At 35.4% G+C, this 22,836-nt stretch overlaps 1 protein-coding gene and 1 pseudogene across 1 annotated transcript; both read right to left on the bottom strand.

Moving 5' to 3' along the window:
* Window positions 1–12,569: 12,569 nt before the first annotated feature.
* Window positions 12,570–13,193, bottom strand: LOC125868274 (uncharacterized). Its single transcript, XM_049548903.1, has 3 exons — window positions 13,077–13,193; window positions 12,776–12,955; window positions 12,570–12,695 (listed from the first exon to the last, which is right to left on the bottom strand). Exons 1-3 carry the CDS (start codon window positions 13,191–13,193, stop codon window positions 12,570–12,572), a joined length of 423 nt encoding a protein of 140 aa, XP_049404860.1.
* Window positions 13,194–17,289: 4,096 nt separating this feature from the next.
* The window catches only part of LOC125868976 (uncharacterized), a 7,406-nt pseudogene continuing 1,859 nt past the window's right edge, over window positions 17,290–22,836 (bottom strand).

Genomic DNA, 22,836 nt, shown 5'->3' with positions numbered 1-22,836 from the left:
GGATCGAATCTCACCACCACCCATATCAAAAAGAATTTCCACGTGTTTGGCCCATAAAAAAGAATCAGGCCTGCACAACGAGGGGGCATGTTGACTGTTGAGAATATAAGTAACTAATAAAAGTGTGCTCTCTCTAACAACTTAAGCTTTTAGATGAGACAGTCACACACTTCAACATACAATATCTCATAATTTAGGTTTTACAACTCTATTTTTATATATTTTAATTATTTTTAGTCGAATCTTCACACCCATATCCATATAGGGGTCTGTATCTCCAAATCTTAAAATTTAAATAATAGAGAATCCGACCTCTAGACTTACACCCGAGTCCGAGCAACTTAGGCAATGATAAGCTCATTCTGTGGACTAAATACTTGTTACTTATTGCCGAAGTATAAAAAAAATATCCACCCCTAAATGAATGATGTGAGATTCAATCATACCTCAAATCAAATACGGGATAAAGTTCACTTAAAATTTTATCCAGAAATTATTATTTTTATCCCATCATACCAAAAGATCATGATTTTCACTAAAGTGATTGCCTTAATTCAACCGGATTTGTACATAACCTAGCTTTGACTCTGATTATATATTTATAATTGCTTATAAAAAATACAGGAAACTTTTACAACATTTTTCTAATATAGTTAGATAACATTAAATCAATATGAACTTAATTGCATGAGACGTAAACAATAAAAATTCATATAGCCGACCCTAGAAGTTATAATTTTATTAAATTTTTGGATGTTGAGCTTAATTAAATCTCAGGATATACTGTTTAATATTGTTGGAAAAGGTTTAAATAAGTTACTATATTTATAAAATGATCAGGTAGCTGGGAGAATCCAATTTTCTTTTAAATAAATTAATTACTATGTTAGTTGTTTATGTTTATATATATATATATATATATATATATTGAAAAGTATATGGTTTTATAGTATTGGACAAAAATTAAATAAGTTACAAACAATTAGCAGCAATATATATTAGATTAAGGAATTCCTTCATTATTATACTCATGGTAAGATACACCTTGTTTGAATGATTGTTGCATATCGTTTTTTTAATATATCATATTATATTATATTGCGTTGTGTTATATTATACTGTAATAGTTTTATAGAATTGAAAATGTCTTATAAGAATATTTTGTTATGTATTTGAGTGCTTAGTTGAAATAAATAATAGTTATGTTCACGTGCCTAATATAAATAAAATTTGCTAGCAAGTTTAAGAGGTTTTCTATGTATTAAGCTTTAAATTGTCTTCTATTTCCTACTTAGACTACTTGTCCCTAAAACTTTTTAAAAAAATGTTTCATTTGATACATAATAGTAAATTTCTTAATTACATTATAGAACTGACTACATTTGTAACTAAACTTTTTATATCCTGTGGCTACTTTAAAAGTGAACCTAAATAAGAATTAAAATGGTACATGATTATGATAAACAAAAAAAGGGAAATCACTAGAACATATGTGGAAAAACTTTAAATTTTGATGAAGACCATTTTTTAAGGCTTAATACATTAATAGCCATTTAAATGTAGCGATAAATTTTATTTAGACATTCAATCTACGACAGTTTATATCAATTGATATACTTGAATATTATTGAGTATTCCTATCATGCACTTTCGGATCTAGTATTGAGACTTTTTTGGCGCATGGTCTAAAATGTTCGTTCCGTAGACACATTAACTAACTATTTTAAAATAAAACCTCATAATTATATGAATTAAGTGAATAAGTCGAATAACGTTAGACATGTTCCAATTGAGGAAGATGTATATAATTGAAGAAAATAATATATTTTAACCGATTAACTTATTTACGTGATAATGATCATCATTTAAGATCACGCGCAATTTTTTTTTCTAAAACTGAATTGAAAGTATCTTATAAAAATACTTTATGATGCATTTAGATACTTAATTGAAATAAATTGTAATTTGAGTGTTAGGTAAAATTTGTTGCAAAGTAAGAGGTTCCATAATAGTACATTTCTTAATTACATTATTATAGGAATAACTACATTTATAACTCTACTAATCATATCCTTTGGTTTAATTTTAAAAGTGTGCCTAAATAAGAAGAATAAAAATTGTACGTCATTATGATAAACAAAAAAGGAAAATTGATCACTTGTTGAACATATGTGGAAAAACTATAAATGTGTTGGTCTATTCAAACTAGTATAAATATTCAATCTTGTTAAGCTTATTTTCACTCATAAATATCAAATATTTCCCCTCTCTCACTCTAAAAAAAAGTTTTTGCATCCTTCTGGTGCTTCTTTGGAAGCTCAGGATATTTTGAGAAATTCATCACATGATAGTGAGAGTGACACGACTGATGAGGGTGAATCTGAAATTTTAAAAGTTTCAAATCAACAACTTGCCTCTCTTGATATAGCTGATGTTTTTGATAAATGCTAACACCAATGTTTCGTGTGAGCCATGCCTAGTCCAGGTCTAAGGCACGGCTCACCCAAAACATTGACACTAACATTTATTAAAATATCAGCTACATCAGGGTTGGGAACCTGTTGATTTGGAGCCTTTAAAATTTCAGTTTCATACTTGTCAGTTATGTCACTTTCAGTATCATGCGATGAATTTCTCAAGATATCACTTGAGATTTGGTCTTCCAAGCTGAATGATGAGTTGACAATAGTCAGTACAAACACTATAAATATATCTTGATGTATCCATTTTATCCATCGCATCGCAAACACACTTTTTATGTTCTCTTACATACTTAAACGTACCGGAGCTATATAGGAGAGTTCGCGAACGAGCTTGCAATTCTTCATGAGGAGTAAATCTCTGGAAGCACTAATCTGGAAAATAAGGATGCAAAAACTATATTATCATGGAAGGAGAGGTAAAAGTAAGAACAAAAAATAGAATATATAGCTTTTCCATCTTTGTTTTTTCACAACTTAGTTAAAAGATTAATATGCAACAAAATTAAACAAAATGATCTAGAGAGCTAACAAATTATGTAAAAAAAATTTATAAGTATTAATCTTTATTTCTCCCAAATGAATAACATCCATCCATCGAAGGGTTGTGACTTTTCTGATAAGGCACAATCAATATCTATTCATACTACTATTTTTTAGCTATAAATAGAAAGATTTCCTCACTTTTAAACTACAATATTTTTTAGATTTTCTACTATTCTTCTTCTCAAAAATATTAATAGGTATAACCTAATGCATAACTAAGTGTTTATTTATAATCTTGTACAATTTTATTGTAGGAATAATATTTGATTGAAGGATATTAATGTCATTCAATATTTTATGGACATTTTGATAATTCAATTTTGAAAATATTTTGGTTCCACTTATATATATACTTACTATTTACTAATTTAATAGAAATTTTATTTCTCTCTTTTTTTTATGTGAAGGAAAAATGAAAAATTAATTTATGATTACCATTTAATATTTAATTAATAAAATAGCTTATAACTTTTTTATTTAGTATAGAGGTAACTGACAATTCAACTTTAAATTTTGGAGTTTTTCACTTTTGATAATTTATTATTATTAATTATTTATTTATGATAATATGATGATAAGTTAGGAAAATGAAGAGGGGTAGTTATGAAGTTGATGTTAAATAGAAAAATAATTTTTTAAAATGTTTCTAAGAAATTAATAGGTAAGGGGTATTCTCATAATTCAATTTTTGAGTTAGATTCTTTCTACTTTTAGTAGTACTAGTTTCTGGTAACGTGCATTGCGTGTTTGTTCTTTATTTTTATGATAATAATTTTTTTTTATCTATAATAGTTTTGAGTTATAAAATGGAAATATTGGTGGAGTCGGGAGTGATTTTTTATCTTTTTTTTTTTAGAATTGGTAACATGTCAGGAGTGAAAATCGTTTAATCACTAACTAATAATCTCTTTTACTACTTATATGTTATATTCGAATTCAATTTCTATTATATGTTTTTCTCTTTAAGATAGTTATTCCTTTTTCATATTTAGAAAGATACATTTTAATGTTGTTCATATTTGACTTTAAAGTACTCCTTCATATTAAATTAAATTACCTCATTTGTTAATATGTCCTCTTTAGAGATTTTCTCTATTTCTTTTGCTCGATGTTGTTGAGGGAGAAACATTAGTTATCCTTTTTACCTCGAAAGTTAGGAGACTAAAGCAAAATATAATTTCAATAAGTCATTGTCAAACTAAAGCTATCAAGGAGGCTCTACTTTGTAAAATACACATGCATAAAGTTATTAAAATCTAATTAAAAATATAATAATCAAATGTTAATCAAATTTATTAAAAATTACTCATGCAAAAAATTGCAAAATTGCTGGAGAGACATGCCACATACCTCATTTGAATTGACGCAATTTCTACTAAAAGTTATATTGAACGATCTGCAAAAGCTTCACCTCTAGTTTATACCTGAGATTAAAAAATTACATCATAAGTTCATAAAACAAAATTTTAGCAGTATATTTTCATGTGAGAGATCAAACACTTAAACAACAATTTAAGAATATAATTTGAATGATAGCAAAAACTGAAAAAACTAAATGTAAAGAAATGCTTGAAAGAATATATGATAAGAGCTTTATGCTCTCTAAACCAAATTCAAATGTACAGTATTGTCATTAGAAGACAACGTGTAAGAGACTTAATAGGTATAGTGATTTCGTGAAGAGTTAAAAAGTCATTCAACTTTAATGGTGATTTCTTGAAGAGTTAAAAAATCATTCAACTTTGATGGTGATTTCTTAAAGAGTTAAAAAGTCATTCAACTTTAATGGCTTCACACTTATAGAATAATAATAATAATAATAATAATAATAATAATAATAATAATAATAATAATAATAATAATAATAATAATAATGATGATAATTAAAAAGTTGAAGGGCATTTTCGTAATCCAACTTTAGATTAAGCACCTTGTCACTTATAATATAAAATAAATAAATATGATATGATAATATGATGTGATGATATGATGATGATTTTATATTCTTGCATTACTTAAGCATCTTCATTTGTAATATCCTCAAATGTAATAAATATTGAATTACATATCCTTCAAGAAGTTGTCTTCTTTATTATATATATCCAATTAAAAAAAACGTTGGACTCAAATAGTAATTACTATAATGAAAGGTCGTTTCTCGTGTTAATGCAATACAAATCGTTTCCCGTGTTAATACAAGATTGCAGAAGATTTTCCCATTGCAATTTATATAAAAGCAAGATTTTAAAAGATTTGTATTGAACAATTTAATAAATAATTCATTTAAATCAGTACATGAATCAAATTCACATTAATAATCAATTTCTTTTTTGCTGTAAAAATCAAGAGAATTTGAAGAATTTTCCCATTAAATAAATTTGATATGGACTAAAATCATTGAACTAATTTAATGCACATTAATTTTATTTACTCAAAGTTCATCCTAGCTACTATTATAAAATGCCTAGCATGATTTTCATGTAAATCATAAGTGGAGTATGACATATTATCATGCAAAAAATTAATCTTGCTCATCATTTTGTTTGTGCAATAATTTCCTTTTGTTTTTAGTCGCTTCTCCTTGTCTAGCCTAAGTATTTTATATGTCCTATTATATATATATATATTTGATATACTTTTTTATGATTTTGTTTTTCTATTGGAATATCTTGTGTTCTACATGAAGAAATTAGTGATATACAATTCATGTTCTACTATATTTCTTAATTATTGACGAAGTTCATAATTAAAGATTAATCAGTTAATTTGATATGATTATTTGACTCTCGATAGAGTGTTCTACTTTAGTATAAATATACTGTGATGAGAAGCTATTTATTGTTGATGTAAAATTTTAACTATGACTGGAAAATTGTGAAACTCCGGTCTCCAGATTATTGACTGGACCAATAAGTAGTTAAGTAGTAATTGTCCAAATTAGAATGTCTACTTTTGCCTTAGAGATATTATTTATGAGAATGTGATACATTCTTCCGCCTAATTATTGAATGTTAATTATTACTCATACCCATAATTTTTAAAATTAAAAGTTGAATATGAAGAGTCATTCTCCACTATTATGTAAAATCACTTTCAGAATTAAAATTTGAATTTGCTTTTCAAGAACCAATTTACTAAGATTGATGTTATCATAGGAAAGAAATTGCACAATTCAACATGAGAAGAAAAGAGAATGAGAAACTGCAAATGAAGAATAACAAAAAATGCTTGAGTATATCATCTATTTATTGTTCATCTTCATATTTTTTTATTTATTTAGTGAATAAAATATAAATGGTAAAATTACTATTGTTAATTTCAACATTTCCTATTTTATAATTCAACTTTTTGGTATATAGAAATTTAATAATAATATATGCGTGTACAAAACACGTACATTTAACTAGTTATATTAAGAGAGCCACAAATTGGCCCACCATCACATTGTAATCAATGAAACACTCTACCGCTTTCTTTGCAAGCAATTTCTGCAGTCTCAAGGTTAAATTTCATGGATAACGTAACAATGCTAATTAGCATGTACCTCTGAGCAATTTCAAACCATGTAACTTCATTAGCTACTTTGGAAGCATATCAAGTCTACTCTTAAGAGAACTAGACTTGACATGCTACCCATTAATGAAGTTACATGGCCTTAATGCTCACATAAGGCAAGTTTTCTTAAGAGTAGCTAAAGTGTCGGGATCTTTTTTCCTGCACCAATATTTGGATCTACATATCCAGGCAATACTGGAAAAAAGATCCCGATAATTTAGATACTCTTAATACAACTAGCCTTGATATGCTACAAGTTTTTTATATGTCTGTTTCCTTTTTTTACAGTGTAGTAGTAGTTAAAGACTAGCAGTACTTCCCTTTTAGACAAACCTATAATGTTTGTTCATATTTATATACGAACTGAAATGATATGGATGAAGGTAATTCATTCCTTTAGTTTAGAAAAGGAATCCACTCTAAAAACTAGTCTTCTTCTATAGTAAGAATTTGGTGCAATTAGCAAATGTCATGTAATTCAATTCTTTGGTTTCGGAAAGGAAGTTTAGTCTCCCTCTATCATAAAGAATGTGATGCAATTGACCTATATTTTTTTATTTTTCTTGATAAGGTAAATGATTTTTATTAACAATTGGAGAAACCCAGTGTACAAGCCATATACCAAAAGGAATAGAATCTACCCCAAAATGTTGTTCTCAGCAGATTAAAGATATCCCAACCTCTATACAATTGGGGATTTCACTGGATATGTTATTGTTGTTGATCGGAGGTGCAAAAAGATTAGCAATGTTAGAGATGGTCTCCTAGCTCATGTGAATGAGATCTCACTTGTGTAGTTAAAAATAATTTTTCTTACTTTATCTCGAACATTCTATGTATAAATTGACTTCTTGAGCACCCATGAAGCTGTTGTATAATTTCTTGCTCTAACCCCTTCACAAGAATTTTTTTACTTGGAATTGTTGTGAAATAATCTTGGAAAACTGAGAGGGGCACCCAAGTAAGAGAACTTGGACAATCAACCAACTCCACTCGGTCGACTCTTGTTCATCCATTTTATATACGTCCTGTCATGAGTTGAGAAAAATAGGATTACACCTTTTTTCTTATAAGTATCAATACAAAAGAGTCTGGTAAACCATATTTTCCCACCCAGATGATGGTGATCTCCCTTCCTCAACGCGCGAACTCCCCTATACTATCCCCTATACTTTCTGAGTGGAACACTAGATTGCTAATGGAAACCACCCCCGAAATCAGGGTTCAAATCCAACTAAAGCCCTTTCGGAGTAAACCTTTCTACCGTGTATTCTTTGCTTCCCCGAACACCTTCAGATCTCCACTGACATGAAATTGCATATATATGCCAAAGGGAATAGGCGTGTCTGATCCTATACAATCCATATGTATAAAATGGCGAAGTGATCTCTTTTCGTTTGGCTCATATTCACATGTTTGTGTTCAGTCATCTAGCAATGATTATGACATACTCGCATAAAATCTTAGAGGTCGGTTGTTTTTTGTTGGAGAGGCTACAATTCGACAACATCCAGCCACTTGGAGCCTATATGAGTGGCTTAAGAGAAGCTTCTCACATTTCCCAATCCATGAAAGCGAGGCAACGATCCAAGGAAAACTGTATCAAAGAATGTTGGACCAAACAATGATGTATTGGAAGAGTTGTTCAAAAAGCTAGATCTAGCATTTGGGAAGTTCTTATATGTATTTGATCCCCTCACTTGTGATTCTAAATCTTTAGGACTCATGAAGTAACTCTCACGAGTCCTAAAGATTTAGAATCACAAGTGAAGGGATCAAATACAAATAAGAACTTCCCGAATGCTAGATCTGGCTTTTTGAACAACTCTTCCAATACATCATTGCTTGGTCCAACATTCTTTGATACAATTTTCCTTGGATTGTTTTGCCTCACTTTCATAAATTGGGAAATGTGAGAAGTTTCTCTTAAGCCACTCAAATAGTCTCTATGCATGATGGCTGCATGTTGTCGAATAGTAGCCTATCCAGGAAAAAAACAACCGACCTTCAAGATTTTCTGTAAGTATGTCATAATCACTGCCAGATGACTGAACACAAACATGTGAATATGAGCCAAACGAAAAGGGATCACTTCCCCATTTTGTACATATGGATTGTATAGGGACAAGCACGCTTATTCCCTTTGGCTCATATATGCAATTTCCTACTAGTAGAGATCTGAAGGTGTTCGGGGAAGAAAAGAATACACGGTGGAAAGGTTTACTCCGAAAGGGCTTTAGCTGGATTTGAACCCTGGTTTCGGGGTGTTTTCCATTAGCAACCTAGTGTTCCACTCAGAAAATGTAGGGGATAGTATAGGGGAGTGTTGAGGAAGGGAGATCACTATCATCTGGGTGGGAAAATATGGTTTCCCATACTCTTCTGCATTGATGCTTATAAGAAAAAAAGTGTAATCCTATTCTGCTCTACTCATGACATGATGTGTATAAAATGGATGAACAAGAGTCGACCGAGTGGAGTTGGTTGATTGTGCAAGTTCTCTTACTTAGGTTCCCCTCTCAATTTTCCAAGATTATTTCACAACAATTCCAAGTAAAAAATTTCTTGTGAAGGGGTTAGAGCAAGAAATTATACAACAACTTCCTCCGTGCTCAAAGATCCTGATAATTTAGCTACTCTTAAGAACACTAGGCTTGATATGCTTCCCATTAATGAAGTTACATGGCCTGAAATTGCTCTGAGGTACATGCTAGTTAGCATTGTTATGTTATCCGTGGAATTTAGCCTCGAATCTGCAGAAATTGCTTACAAAGAAATTGGTAGAGTGTTCATTGATTACAATGTGATGTGGGCCAATTTGTGGTTCTCTTAATATAACTAGTTAAGTGTATGCTTTGCACATGCATATCAGGTCTAAATAAAATAAATGGCCTTTTATAAATAGTTGGATTGTTGACTTTGGAAAAAGTCCATCATAGGTACCAAGTCCCTTCAATAGGTTTGTGAATCATCAAAATCATCATTACAACATTACAACACCGACATTGTTTCATAATCATATCAGGCACAGAGCTAAAACTCTTCACCTTGGTTGGTCCTGATACATTTTCCTTCTAAAGTTATTCCTTACTAATGGAGTGCACCGATAATTTTCCTTGCCCATTCAGGTGGATCTATTTCCAGCTCTAGAGACAATGTAAAAGATCAAGGAGAGTCTTTAGAAAATAACTTTGAGAGGTCTCTTTAAGAGTGTTCCCATATGTAATAAAGAATTCAAAATAAAAAGGCGCCGGCACATCCAAAATAAATATCTCAAATAAAGCTTTATTTATTATATGAAGGGGTCATTTACTGGTTGGTTAAGAAGTAGATTATTCATATATTAGATTAACACTGTGTTTGGTAACAATTTGTTCTTTATATTTATATATATATATATATATATATATATATATATAGATATATTTATTTATTACTACTATTAATTAATGTGATAGGCAATGTAAAGCATGCAAACTTAACTAGCTATATTAAGCGAGCCACAAATTGGCCCACAATCACCTTGTAATCAATGAAACATTCAGCTACCGCTTTCTTTGCAAGCAATTTCTGCAGAATCAAGGTTAAATTCCGTGGATAACTTAACAATGCTAATTAGCATGTACCTCAGAGAAATTTCAGGCCATGTAACTTCATTAATGGGAAGCACTGGAGCAGAGAGCAATAGCTTCCCTTGTTACAAGCAATAGAGATCATTGGATGACCACAAATTTGTACAAAAAAATTATGCAAAGATACATATACTGTGGAGACTGCTATCAGAATGAAAGTAAGAAGTTCTCACTCCGTCAATGCGTTTATAGTGTCAACCCTGTTAATATTTTTTTGTGGACAACATACAATTTTCCTTGGATTGTTTTGCCTCGCTTTGATGGATTGAGAAANTTCTCTTATGCCCAAGTAGAGAAATATCATTAATGACGCTGAGAAAAACTTATTAACTCTAACCACCCAAGAAGTCAAACCTACTTCTTGTTTACAATTCTCACAAACTCTCTCTTAACTCTACCCCCCAACAAGTCAAACCCACTTCTTGTTACAAAATCTAGGAATTATTACAACTCAATAATAAACCTAGAGAAAATTAACAAAGACTAATAACTTTAGACTTTAATTGATCAGACTTCAACATTCAATAGTTCAGAGTGCAACACAACTCGTGAACCTGGTCCTCGTGTTTCTGTGACGAAGCCCTGAAATTTTTCTCCAATGACTATTGCTCTCAAGATGATAAATTTCATGAATATGCAATAGTTATCGTTCTGGCTTCGCTGGAAAATTCTCTCGATTAGTGTTTATGCAAAGACAACTTTTTTCCTTCAATGGCTTAAATCTTTTATAGAGTTTGTTTTGCCTTCATCAACTTCTACAAGGAAAGGAATAACAAATCATTTTCCTTCTTGAACTTGTCTATATTTACTTGTTTCCTTCTTTGACTTGAATTGTTACTTCTTTATTTATTTCCTTATTTGACTTGAATTCCTACTTCTTTGTTTCTTTCCTTCTTTATTTCTTTCCATATTTGTTTCCTTCTTTTTCTTCTTTATTTCTACACTTTTTCTTCTTTGCCGCAATCTCTCATAATTGCATAGGTCGTCTGCAGTCACGTCTGAGAACCTGGTTCACTTGATAGAGTACACATAAGACAACAAGTAGTGAACCATGTTCACTTTATCAATCATCAAAACTACTTTATATGTTCTCGTACTTCCCAACAATTGTGTTTGCCATTACATCTCATGCACATGGATATTGAGGAAGACGGAGGATAAATCCTGATAGGATCACCTTGAATATACATGGTAATAGGGTTTATTCGTCTACCTCTAATCTCGACCATTAACAAACCTTCTCATTAAACATGCGTCATTCTTCTTGATTAATTAGAACAAGTTCTATATTTGAATGATTTCGCCCCTCCCCTTTAGGAATCCTAGAATCATCAATTCCTTGTGTTGTAAGATCCATAAACATTTAACTTAACTTAAATTTTCATTTATGGCATACTAGCAACAGAATAACAAGAACTCCCCCTTCGATCCTTTAAAACGAATAATTAAGGGATTTTGACACTGTATAGCCTCCCATCAAAAAAATAGCTGACAAATTTACGGAGTGCCAGTTGTAAATCTTGGCATTCCTAAACAATCTCCAATAAAAAAGAAACTGAATATCTCGATTCTTGTGTTTCTTTCTTTCCATATACTCCCATCATGTATATTCTCTCTTTTAATCAAAAGCGGCAGTAAAAATCCATCACTTAGATTTCACATATATAGTAAGATACCAGTTTAAGAAAAAATCACCACTTTCATAGATCAAATATTCAAGGAGGACTAAATCATACAGATACGATGAAACATCGATAAATTGTACAAAAATACAATAGGACTGATTAAATTCATAACTAATATTGTCATACTAAGGTATAATACATAAAAAAGAACCCCTCATAAATTTGGCTCCGTTTGTAACTTACACACCAATACTGTAGGGAGCCAATATAAAACTACTCTTGCATAGTTGCGATTCTGATTCAGTTATACCTGCATTAATGTTACAACCTTATTCATTAATTCAGTTATAAGACAATTACCACTCAAACTCCAAGTTAATTTGATGAGCGCCTTCTCTTGTAATTGTAGAAAGGTTGGGTAAGGCTATGAACAATATGCACCGTTGTTCCCGTCCTTCCCCAGACCCTGCGCAGAGCTGGCGCTTACCGTACGGAGCTTCCCTTTCTTGACTTGTAATTGTAGAAATGTTGGGTGAGTTTACTAATATCCCCTTCTGGCTCGACCCTTCCCTTGATCCCGCACATAGTGTGGGCTTATCACATCGGGCTTCCCTTTCTTGTCTTGTAATTGTAGAAATGTTGGGTAAGTCTATTGATAGCCCCTTCTGGCTCGACCCTTCCCCTAACCCCACACATAGTGTGGACTTATCACACCGGGCTTCCCTTTCTTGTCATGCAAATACAGTTGATCTGAGGACTGTAAAGCTTTTCAATGCACTGTACCAAGACATGTACTCACTACGTTTGTAACGTTTGGTACCGTCTCTGTTCCATCCTTCTAGCTCATTCATTAGGACCTACAAATTCATAACATAAGTGTAGAGAAAGAGAAGTGAAGATGAGAAATTATTTACTCTCATTAAATATCACAGAATACCTGTATAAAGTCATGTTTTCGGGCATCTGAATTCACTGTCACCACCAAGGTCCGTGGGTGGAAGTAACCAAAAAATTCAGCAAGAAATGATTCATATCTCGGTTTCAATGAAGATTGTATTACCAAATTTATGCGCTTGATACAAAGTGGTTGAAGGTTGCTTTGAAATGTTACTTCTTCCTTCATAGACAACGTAAAATAATATTCAGCACGAAGTGACTTGTCAAACATGAAAGGAAATCGAATGGGAAAATAATTTACTCTCAAATTATTGGAAAATAATAAAGATTTAAGTACATACCTTTGCTCCAGTTGTGTCAGTTTCCAAGGACAACGTGATATTTTCTCCCAAATTTTCAGCAAAAGTTCTCAACTCAAGCAAGCTATTGGTTGCACGAGCAACCATCGCAACTTTCATTAGCCTTGATCCCACTACGGGACACGGAGTTTGGAATTTAAAGCTATTTATTACATTGAACAATTGTAAATTAGGAGTAGCTATGAATGCTTCATCCAAATCGATGAGGTTATTCAACGTCAAACTCTCCAATAAAGGACTCACAATGTTGATTTTTTGCATTCCTCGACCTAATTGAAGAGACAAGGATTTTAGAGATGGGAATGTTGAGCAAACATCATGAGGAAATGAGTCGGGAACATATGTAGAATCTATATGTAGGAGTTGTAGTTTAGTAGAAGTGAACAGATCAATTTTGGTGAAGGCTGAACTACACAAGTGAAACTCGAGGAGATTTTGAGCTTTTACTTCAAGTTTTTTAATTTTTTTGCGAGTATTGACATGAAGCTTTTCGAGATAATTGAGATGGGGGACTGTGAAGTCAATAAGGTTGTCACAATTTATCAAAGTTAACTCAACAAGGTAAGGACATTTGGGTATAAAATTGGAGAAGGTACGCGAAAAAATGCAAACAGAATGAAAATATAACTCTTTCAATGAAGGCATTACATTAAATTCTCGAATAATATTCATGTTGCAATTTCCTTTCATATGGAGAACAGTTAAAAATCTGGAATCTAAAATTTCGGGAGACGCACAATACCTAAAATTAGGTGGTATGAACAAATAAAGCTCTTTGCAACTGATGTTGTCTGCAGCAAGTTTAATAAATGGATCGACATGGTAGAGATCTGTGTCGGAGCATACACAGGATGCGTGAGGGTACAAGTGAGAGGAGCCGCAGTATCCACACATTATCATTTCAGAATTTGTTTGCACTATATTGAGATTGTCATCCAATGATTTTATTATTTGACTCCATTTTTTTGGAAACAAGAGAAACAGTTGGTCTCTGTTTCAGATTTACACAAGACAGGATCTTCTGGATGATGTCCTCTGGAAACTCGGAAAATATTTGATCGGAATCAGAAACTGTATTGGTGGCCATTACAAACAATGTAGGGTTTCTAACATCATTTCTAACATATATAGAGAGGACAGTAGATTTATGAAATCTATCAATTTTATGGAGGAGTTCTGTCTTTCCTACATTGATATATAGGAGAGTTCTAACCGTTATGTCTATTTAATAAAATATAATTAATTTTAATTAATCTAGTAATTTTAGTTCGGATTGATCCATATTAATAATCCGAGTCTAATTTATTAGGTAATTAATGATAGGCTATCAATATCTTTAATTTGCTGAGAGCCATATTTTGGTGTAGGTTCTGTTCCTTTTGGTATATGGCTTGTACACTGGGTTTCTCCAATTGTTAATAAAATCATTTACCTTATCAAGAAAAATAAAAAATATAGGTCAACTTGATTGCGGACGAGCTCAACTGTCTTTCCTTTCAAACAAAACTATCATGACATTAGCTAATTGCATCGGATTCTTTATGATAGAGGAATACTAGATTTTAGAGTGGATGTCACGCCCTGAGCCTACACCCTGGGCGGGACCGGCACCCGGAGACCATTGCTGGCCCCAGGCGAACCTTTGGCCTGGCTTTCTTAACTCAGCGGAAACTAAACTCAACAGCACAACTCAATACAATGAAAGGTTATAAAACAACTTAACTGATGCATGACATGCCAAAAGGCAACTCGAGTCTCAAAATAGAATATTTACATATATACATAGATAAGAGACTCAAAATTAACTGACTGACTGTCTATGAAACCTCTAATATACTGAGATGGATGTTGGGACAGACCCCGCAACACGCTAATAGAACAAAACTAAGAACACAAAATAATTGAGTCCTCCGGAATGCAAGGAGGCTCACCACTGACTCTGGAGTGCTTAGCTGGATCAATGACGTGCAGGATGCTGATCCGGGGTATCTGTATCTGCATCATAACAAGATGCAGGCCAACTGGCATAAGTACATAGAATGTACGAGTATGCGAGCTGGAAAGCTGAACCACAACTTAAGCTTGAAAGGAGTACAAGAGAACACTTACCTTGACTCTGTTCGACTCATGAACAACTAAACTCAAATATGTAAAGCCATAAGAAACATGCAATACATAAATAGCTTGTAAAACATTGTAAACAACTTAACTCGTTAATGATAAAACAATAACAAACTCAACTTTAATTATTTAAAAGTAATATAACTTTTGTGGGAGGTTCTTTAACCGACAACCACCACTATGAGCCCTAGTGATGATACAACGTCTTACCTCACGTTGCCTGAGGACCATCCTATACCTTGCCGTGATATAGGACCTTACTTTTGCTTAGTGGATCCACTAGCCTAATCTTACGTGATCATCTAAAAAGAATGATACGTCAAGTCCCATGTTGGCGCATGGTTCTTATGGAGAGTTGAGTTAATATGAACTCATGTCCCCAATTCGGTGCTCAATACTACTCCCAAAAGTACTTTGGCTCATGCTTTTAAATTAACTTCTTTCTTTGATTGAGATAATTACTCAAAACTTAGCCCAAAGGCTCTTTTGGAAAACATGGTTCCTTTCTTACTTAAATGTAAAAACATTTAGAGACTCCTTTGGGAAGTACATAGTTCCCTAATAACTTTGGAGAAATGGACTCGACTTTATACTCTTGTCTTAGCTTGAAACTTGAGACTCTTCACTTAGATTGAGACCCTATAAACTTTTCTTGTCTTGAAACTCTTTACTTGACCTAAAACTTCAAACGACGTTAAGACGTTCAATAACGACTCTTGAAAAGCTTTAAAGACTTGCTTGAACTTACTTCTTGACTTTACTTGACTTGACTGTAACTTCCCTTAACATTGATACTAACTCGCCTTGAATTGGATTATGGATTCAAGACATATATTCGCATGTTTATAGATGAGTTCGGGAGGTTTAAATGTACATTTGAGTGTTGGAAACAACTAGGAAACATAGGTATAACACCTAGGAACATGCATGAGAAAGTGTGAAAGAATGGGGGAAACTTGGCGCCCTTGGCGCTCTGCAAGGCGCGGAGCGCCAGCCCTCGAAGGTCAGAGGTCACCTACTAGCGCTCTGAGTGGCGCGCCGCCCCAAGGGCTAGGCTTCAGAGACCCTCTTGGGGAGCGCTGGCAGGCGCGACGCGCCAATCCCTAGCCCCGAAAATTTGACTTTTCTCCTTCTTTTCTTCAACTCTAAACCATCCTTACTTTAAAGGTTCCAATCCCACCCATTAGGGATCACAAAATCCCACAATATACAATAGATTTCAACTCAAGAACACAACCAAATCATGTCCCACAACCAACAAGAACTTCAACAACACAATCAACAACATCAACAACAACTAACAACTTCAACAACATATCCAATCCTTTCTCAAATCATAAAATGAGCTTGGTGTGTAGGGGAAAGGATCAACCCACACAAATAACTCACATACCTTGATAGGGATCACCCCCGACGATTTCCACGACGGAACTTTGACGGAAACTAGTTGATCTCCTCTTCTTCTTCTCTTCTTCTTCTCTTCTTCACTCTCAACCCTACCTTTTACTCTCTTAAAATGGAACAAAATGGTCCAAAGATCAGACCTATACAAAAATATAATCCCAAAAGAATTGGCTAGGCAAAAGACCAAAATGCCCTTAAAATTTCCGGACGGATTCCCTGCCAACTGCCCAACTTTCAATGGCCAGAACTCGCTCATACGAACTCGGAATCGAGAAAACTCGGTGGAGTTGGAAAGATCACTCCACAAGCTTCACAACCATAGCTGGAACTACTGCTAAATCATCCTGAGCTGGAAGTTGTGACTGCTCAAAGTTGGCCAAAAACTCACTCTTTCCATACTTAGCCAAAATTTTCCAGATTTTCAAATTCCTTCCAAAAATTAAAATTTTCAAATTCTAAGCCTCTTCTTAGTTATTTCAACTTACCGGATGTTAAAATATCATCCCCTTGGGAACATTCGTCCTCGAATGAGGTTACTCTTACAAAGCTAAGGGTGTAACATCGACTCAACACCCAACAAACAATCATGCAACCGCAACAACAACCACAACATACTCATTATAATTAAAAGAGCACTAAGAAGGAAATTATTACCTTAATCTGCGTTTCCTCAGGATTCAAAGAGATGTGGATATCTCTTCTTCATGTCCTCTTCGGCTTCCCAAGTAGCTTCCTCAACAAATTGGTTCCTCCATAGGACCGTTACTGAGGCTACATCTTTCATTCTCAGCCTATGAACTTGACGATCTAAAATCTGAACAGGCACCCCCTCATAAGATAAGTTATCCTTGATTCTGATACTTTCAGTTGGTAGGATCAATGAAGGATCGCCTATGCACTTCTTCAACATGGAGATGTGAAATACCGGATGAACCGCTTCTAGTTCCTGTGGTAACTCCAACTCATAAGCAACATTGCCAATCCTCTTGGCTATGCGGTAAGGTCCAATATACCGGGGACTTAGTTTTCCTTTCTTACCAAACCTCATAGCCCCTTTCATGGGCGAAACTTTCAAATATATCCAATCATCTACTTCAAACTCTAACGCCCTTCTCGTAATATCAGCGTAGGATTTCTGGCGACTCTGTGCCGTTTTCAACCTTCCTTGAATCACTTTTACCTTCTCCATAGCTTGGTGAACTAAATCTGGTCCTATCAACTGTGCTTCGCCAACTTTAAACCATCCAATAGGAGATCTACATCTTCTCCCATAAAGAGCTTCGTAAGGAGCCATCTGGATGCTAGAGTGATAACTGTTATTGTAGGCAAACTCAATGAGAGGTAGGTGATCATCCCAATTGCCTTTGAAATCGATCACACAAGCTCTCAACATAACTTCTAGAGTCTGAATAGTGCGCTCTGCTTGCCCATCAGTCTGAGGATGAAAGGCGGTACTTAAGTTCACCTACGAACCCAAGCCTTTCTGAAAAGATTTCTAGAACTTTGCAGTGAACTGCGCACCTCTATCCGAAATAATGGAGATTGGGACTCCATGAAGTCTCACTATCTCTTGAACATACAGCTTGGCATAATCTTCTGCTGAATTGGTAGTCTTTACCGGTAAAAAATGCGCTGACTTTGTCATTCTGTCGACAATCACCCAAATAGAATCATGCTGTCTACGGGACCTTGGCAACCCTATGATGAAATCCATATTGATCATCTCCCACTTCCATTCCGAAAGTTCTATCCTCTGAGCTAAACCACCGGGCCTTTGGTGCTCGACTTTCACTTGTTGGCAATTTGGACACTTAGCAACAAACTCTGCAATGCCCTTCTTCATGCCAATCCACCAATAAACTTCTCTCAAGTCACGATACATCTTCGTGGAACCTGGATGAATGGAATATCTTGAGCTATGAGCTTCTTCCATGATCCTTTCTTGGAGTCCATCTACCATAGGTACGCACAATCTACCTTGATACCTCGAAACACCATCACCCCCTTGTTCAAAAGCTAACACTCTTTGCTTTTGAACATTTGCCTTCAACTCAAGCAAAATGGAATCTTGATCTTGTTTCTCTTTCACTTCCGACATTAGTGATGACTCGGCCCTGCTCGTCACTTCTATTCCTCCTTCTGCGGAATCTATAAGTCTGACTCCCAGGCATGCCAGTCTGTGCACATCTTTTGCTAACTCTCTCCTTCCTTCTTCAATATGGGCGGTGCTACCCATAGACAACCTGCTCAAAGTATCAACAACAACATTAGCCTTACCTGGGTGGTAAAGAATACTCAGGTCATAGTCCTTGAGTAATTCTAACCACCTCCTCTGTCTGAGATTAAGCTCTTTCTGAGTAAGCACATATTGGAGACTCTTGTAATCAGTGAATATATCAACATGCACACCATACAAGTAATTACGCCATATCTTCAAAGCGAACACTACAACCGCTAACTCTAAGTCATGGGTTGGGTAGTTCTTTTCATGAACTTCCAACTGTCTGGAGGCATAAGCTATAACCTTGCCATCCTGCATTAAGACACAACCCAAACCAACTCTAGAGGAATCACAATACACCACAAAACCTTGAGTACCTTCTGGTAGCGTCAAAACTGGAGCAGAAATTAACCTCTGTTTCAATTCCTGAAAGCTTTTCTCACAAGCTTCAGACCGTTGAAATTTCACTGTCTTCTGAGTCAACTTTGTCAATGGAGATGCAATAGACGAGAACATTTTAACAAACCTTCTATAATAGCCAGCTAAACCCAAGAAACTCCTAATTTCAGTTGGAGATGTGGGTCTAGGCCAATTCTGCACTGCCTCAATCTTCCGAGTATCTACTTTGATCCCGTCGCCGGACACAATGTGGCCTAGGAATGCCACAGACTTGAGCCAAAACTCACACTTAGAGAACTTGGCATACAACTCTTTGTCTTTCAAAGTCTGAAGAACTGTTCTGAGATGACTAGCATGATCATTTTCGTTCCTTGAATAGACTAGTATGTCATCAATGAAGACGATAACAAACGTATCTAAATAAGGTTTGAAGACTCTATTCATCAAGTCCATGAAAGCTGCCGGTGCATTGGTCAAACCAAAAGACATGACTAAAAACTCAAAATGACCTTATCTAGTTCTAAATGTTGTCTTCGGAATATCACATTCCCTTACTCTTAACTGATGATAGCCTGATCTGAGGTCAATCTTTGAAAAACAGGTGGCACCCTGAAGTTGATCGAAAAGATCATCAATCCGCAGAAGAGGGTACTTATTCTTGATGGTAGCCTTATTCAACTGGCGGTAATCTATACACATTCTAAGGGAACCATCTTTCTTCCTCACAAACAAAACCGGAGCACCCCAAGGTGAGACACTCAGTCAAATGAAACCCTTTTCTAGGAGATCTTTCAACTGCTCTTTCAACTCTGTTGGTGCCATTCTATATGACAGAATAGAGATAGGACGAGTATCTGGAATGAGATCTATGCCGAAATCTATTTCTCTCTCCGGAGGAATTTCGGGTAGATCATTAGGAAACACTTCTGGAAACTCTCTTACTATAGGAATTGACTGGAAATGAGGTATCTCAACACTAGAGTCATGAACTCGGACTAAGTGATAGATACAACCTTTTGAAACTAACTTTCTTGCCTTAAGGTACAAAATGAAACGGCCCCTAGGCACTACTGAACTATTTCTCCACTCTATGACCGGCTCACTCGAAAACTGAAACTTGACCACTTGAGTTCTACAATCTATCGATGCATAACAAGCATGAAGCCAATCCATACCTAGAATGACATCGAAATCTACCATGTCTAACTCAATCAAATCAACCATGGTGCCCTTGTGATTGATAGAAACAGGACAATCACGATAGACTCTTTCCGCTAGAATAGACTCCCCAACAGGTGTGGAAACACAAAAAGGTTCACAAAGTCTTTCAGGAAGAACATCAAACTTACTTGCAACATAAGAAGTCACAAAAGATAAACTTGTTCCTGGGTCTAGCAAAGCATATATATCAAACGCAAAAACTTTAATCATACCGGTGACAACATTTGGAGAGTTCTCTTGCTTCTGGCGACTGGTGATAGTATAAAGGCGGTTTGCTCCTCCTCCTGTACTAGAAGTAGCTCCTCTAGGTGCCGTCCTGTCTGGGGGAGCAACTGAAGAAGATTGGGACCTACTGCCCAAGTTTCCACTACTTTACTTATTCTTACGGCACTCCTTCACGAAGTGACCCTCTTGCCCACACTTAAAACAACCTGTCTGGCCATCACGACATTTGCCCGGGTGGGTTCTACCACACCTAGCTCATGTAGGAAATGAACTACTTCCTTGTGCCACACTACCTGAGGACTGTGCTGGTCTAGCCTTGAAGTCCTTCGAATTCTGGCCATTAAATTCACCTCTGTATCTGGGTGCAGGTGCTCTAGTAGATGATGGAGCAGGTCCCTTTTGCCTTTGCTGAAAAGAGGAACGGTTTGAATTACCTTTCTGCTGCCCGGACTCATTACCGGTCTTGGCTCTCTTACTTCTGAACTCTTCTCTGTCCCTCAGCTTCTCATCCTCAACCTGTTGTACATAGACCATTAACCTGGATATGTCCATGTCCCCGATAAGCATTACAGCCCTACCTTCCTTACTTGACAACCGAGACAGCCCAGCCACAAACAAGCTCATTCTATTTCTCATATCCGCCACCATCTCCGGAGCATAGCGGGATAGTTGTGTGAACTTCAGACTGTACTCTTGGACACTCAAAGACTGCTACTTAAGTGTGAGGAACTCACGTACCTTGGCCTCCCTCAACTCTCGAGGAAAGAAATGCCCCAAGAAAGCTTCCTCAAAACGGGCCCAGCTCGTCGGTGGTGCATTCTTAGCTCTGCCCTCTTTCTACTGGTCGAACCATGTTCTAGCAACATCCTTCAATTGATACGCAGCTAGCTGAACCCGCTCAGTATCTGCCATGCATCACATCAAAAATCTTCTTCAACTCCTCAATGAAGTTCTCTGGATCCTCCGTAGTGCTCGAACCCATGAAACTTGGAGGATTCATCCCCAAGAAATCACGAATTCTAGAAGTGTCAGCTCCTTCATGTCGAGCTCCCCTTTGCTGACCCATCTGATTAGCTACAGCTTGACTCAACATCCTAATTGCCTCTTTGAACTCAACATTAGAAACTTCCTCTTGATCTTGCACTCCCGGTGCGTAGGGTAACTCTTGCTCATCAACATAACGTCTAGGAAGACGCCCTCTACCAACTCTTCGTGGAGGCATGATTATCTGAAACACGCGCAAGCACGGATTAAAAAGAAACTTTCTAGAGATAAACTCTAACGCACGAGATGAGTGTGAAAGAAATGAGAGATCTTCCTAAATGTTGTAGCCTCCCAATTATAGATGTGGCGCGCTTCACACCGATAACTAGGACTCTACAGACACGGCTTCATAGACTCCCTAGGACTCTTGAACTCTATGCTCTGATACCAAGTTTGTCACGCCCCGAGCCTACACCCTGGGCGGGACTGGCACCCGGAGACCATTGCTGGCCCCAGTTGAACCCTTGGCCTGACTTTCTTAACTCAGCGAAAACTAAACTCAACAGCACAACTCAATACAATGAAAGGTTATAAAACAATTTAACTGATGCATAACATGCCAAAAGGCAACTCGAGTCTAAAAATAGAATATTTACATATATACATAGATAAGAGACTCAAAATTAACTGACTGACTGTCTATGAAGCCTCTAATATACTGAGATGGATGTTGGGACAGACCCCGCAACACCCTAATAGAACAAAACTAAGAAAACAAAATAATTGAGTCCTCCGAAATGCAAAGAGGCTCACCACTGACTCTGGAGTGCTCAGCTGGATCAACGACGTGCAGGATGTTAATCCGGGGTACCTGTATCTGCATCATAACAAGATGCAGGCCAACTGGCATCAGTACATGGAATGTACGAGTATGCGAGCTGGAAAGTTGAACCACAACTTAAGCTTGAAAGGAGTACAAGAGAACACTTACCTTGATTCTGTTCGACTCATGAACAACTAAACTCAAATATGTAAAGCCATAAGACACATGCAATACATAAATAGCTTGTAAAACATTGTAAACAACCTAATTCGTTAATGATAAAACAATAACAAACTCAACTTTAATTATTTAAAATTAATATAACTTTTGTGGGAGGTTCTTTA

This window comes from Solanum stenotomum, chromosome 6 (genome assembly GCF_019186545.1).
Source record: "Solanum stenotomum isolate F172 chromosome 6, ASM1918654v1, whole genome shotgun sequence".
NCBI classification, from domain to species: Eukaryota; Viridiplantae; Streptophyta; class Magnoliopsida; order Solanales; family Solanaceae; genus Solanum; species Solanum stenotomum.
This window is presented reverse-complemented; position numbering and strand designations above follow the sequence as displayed.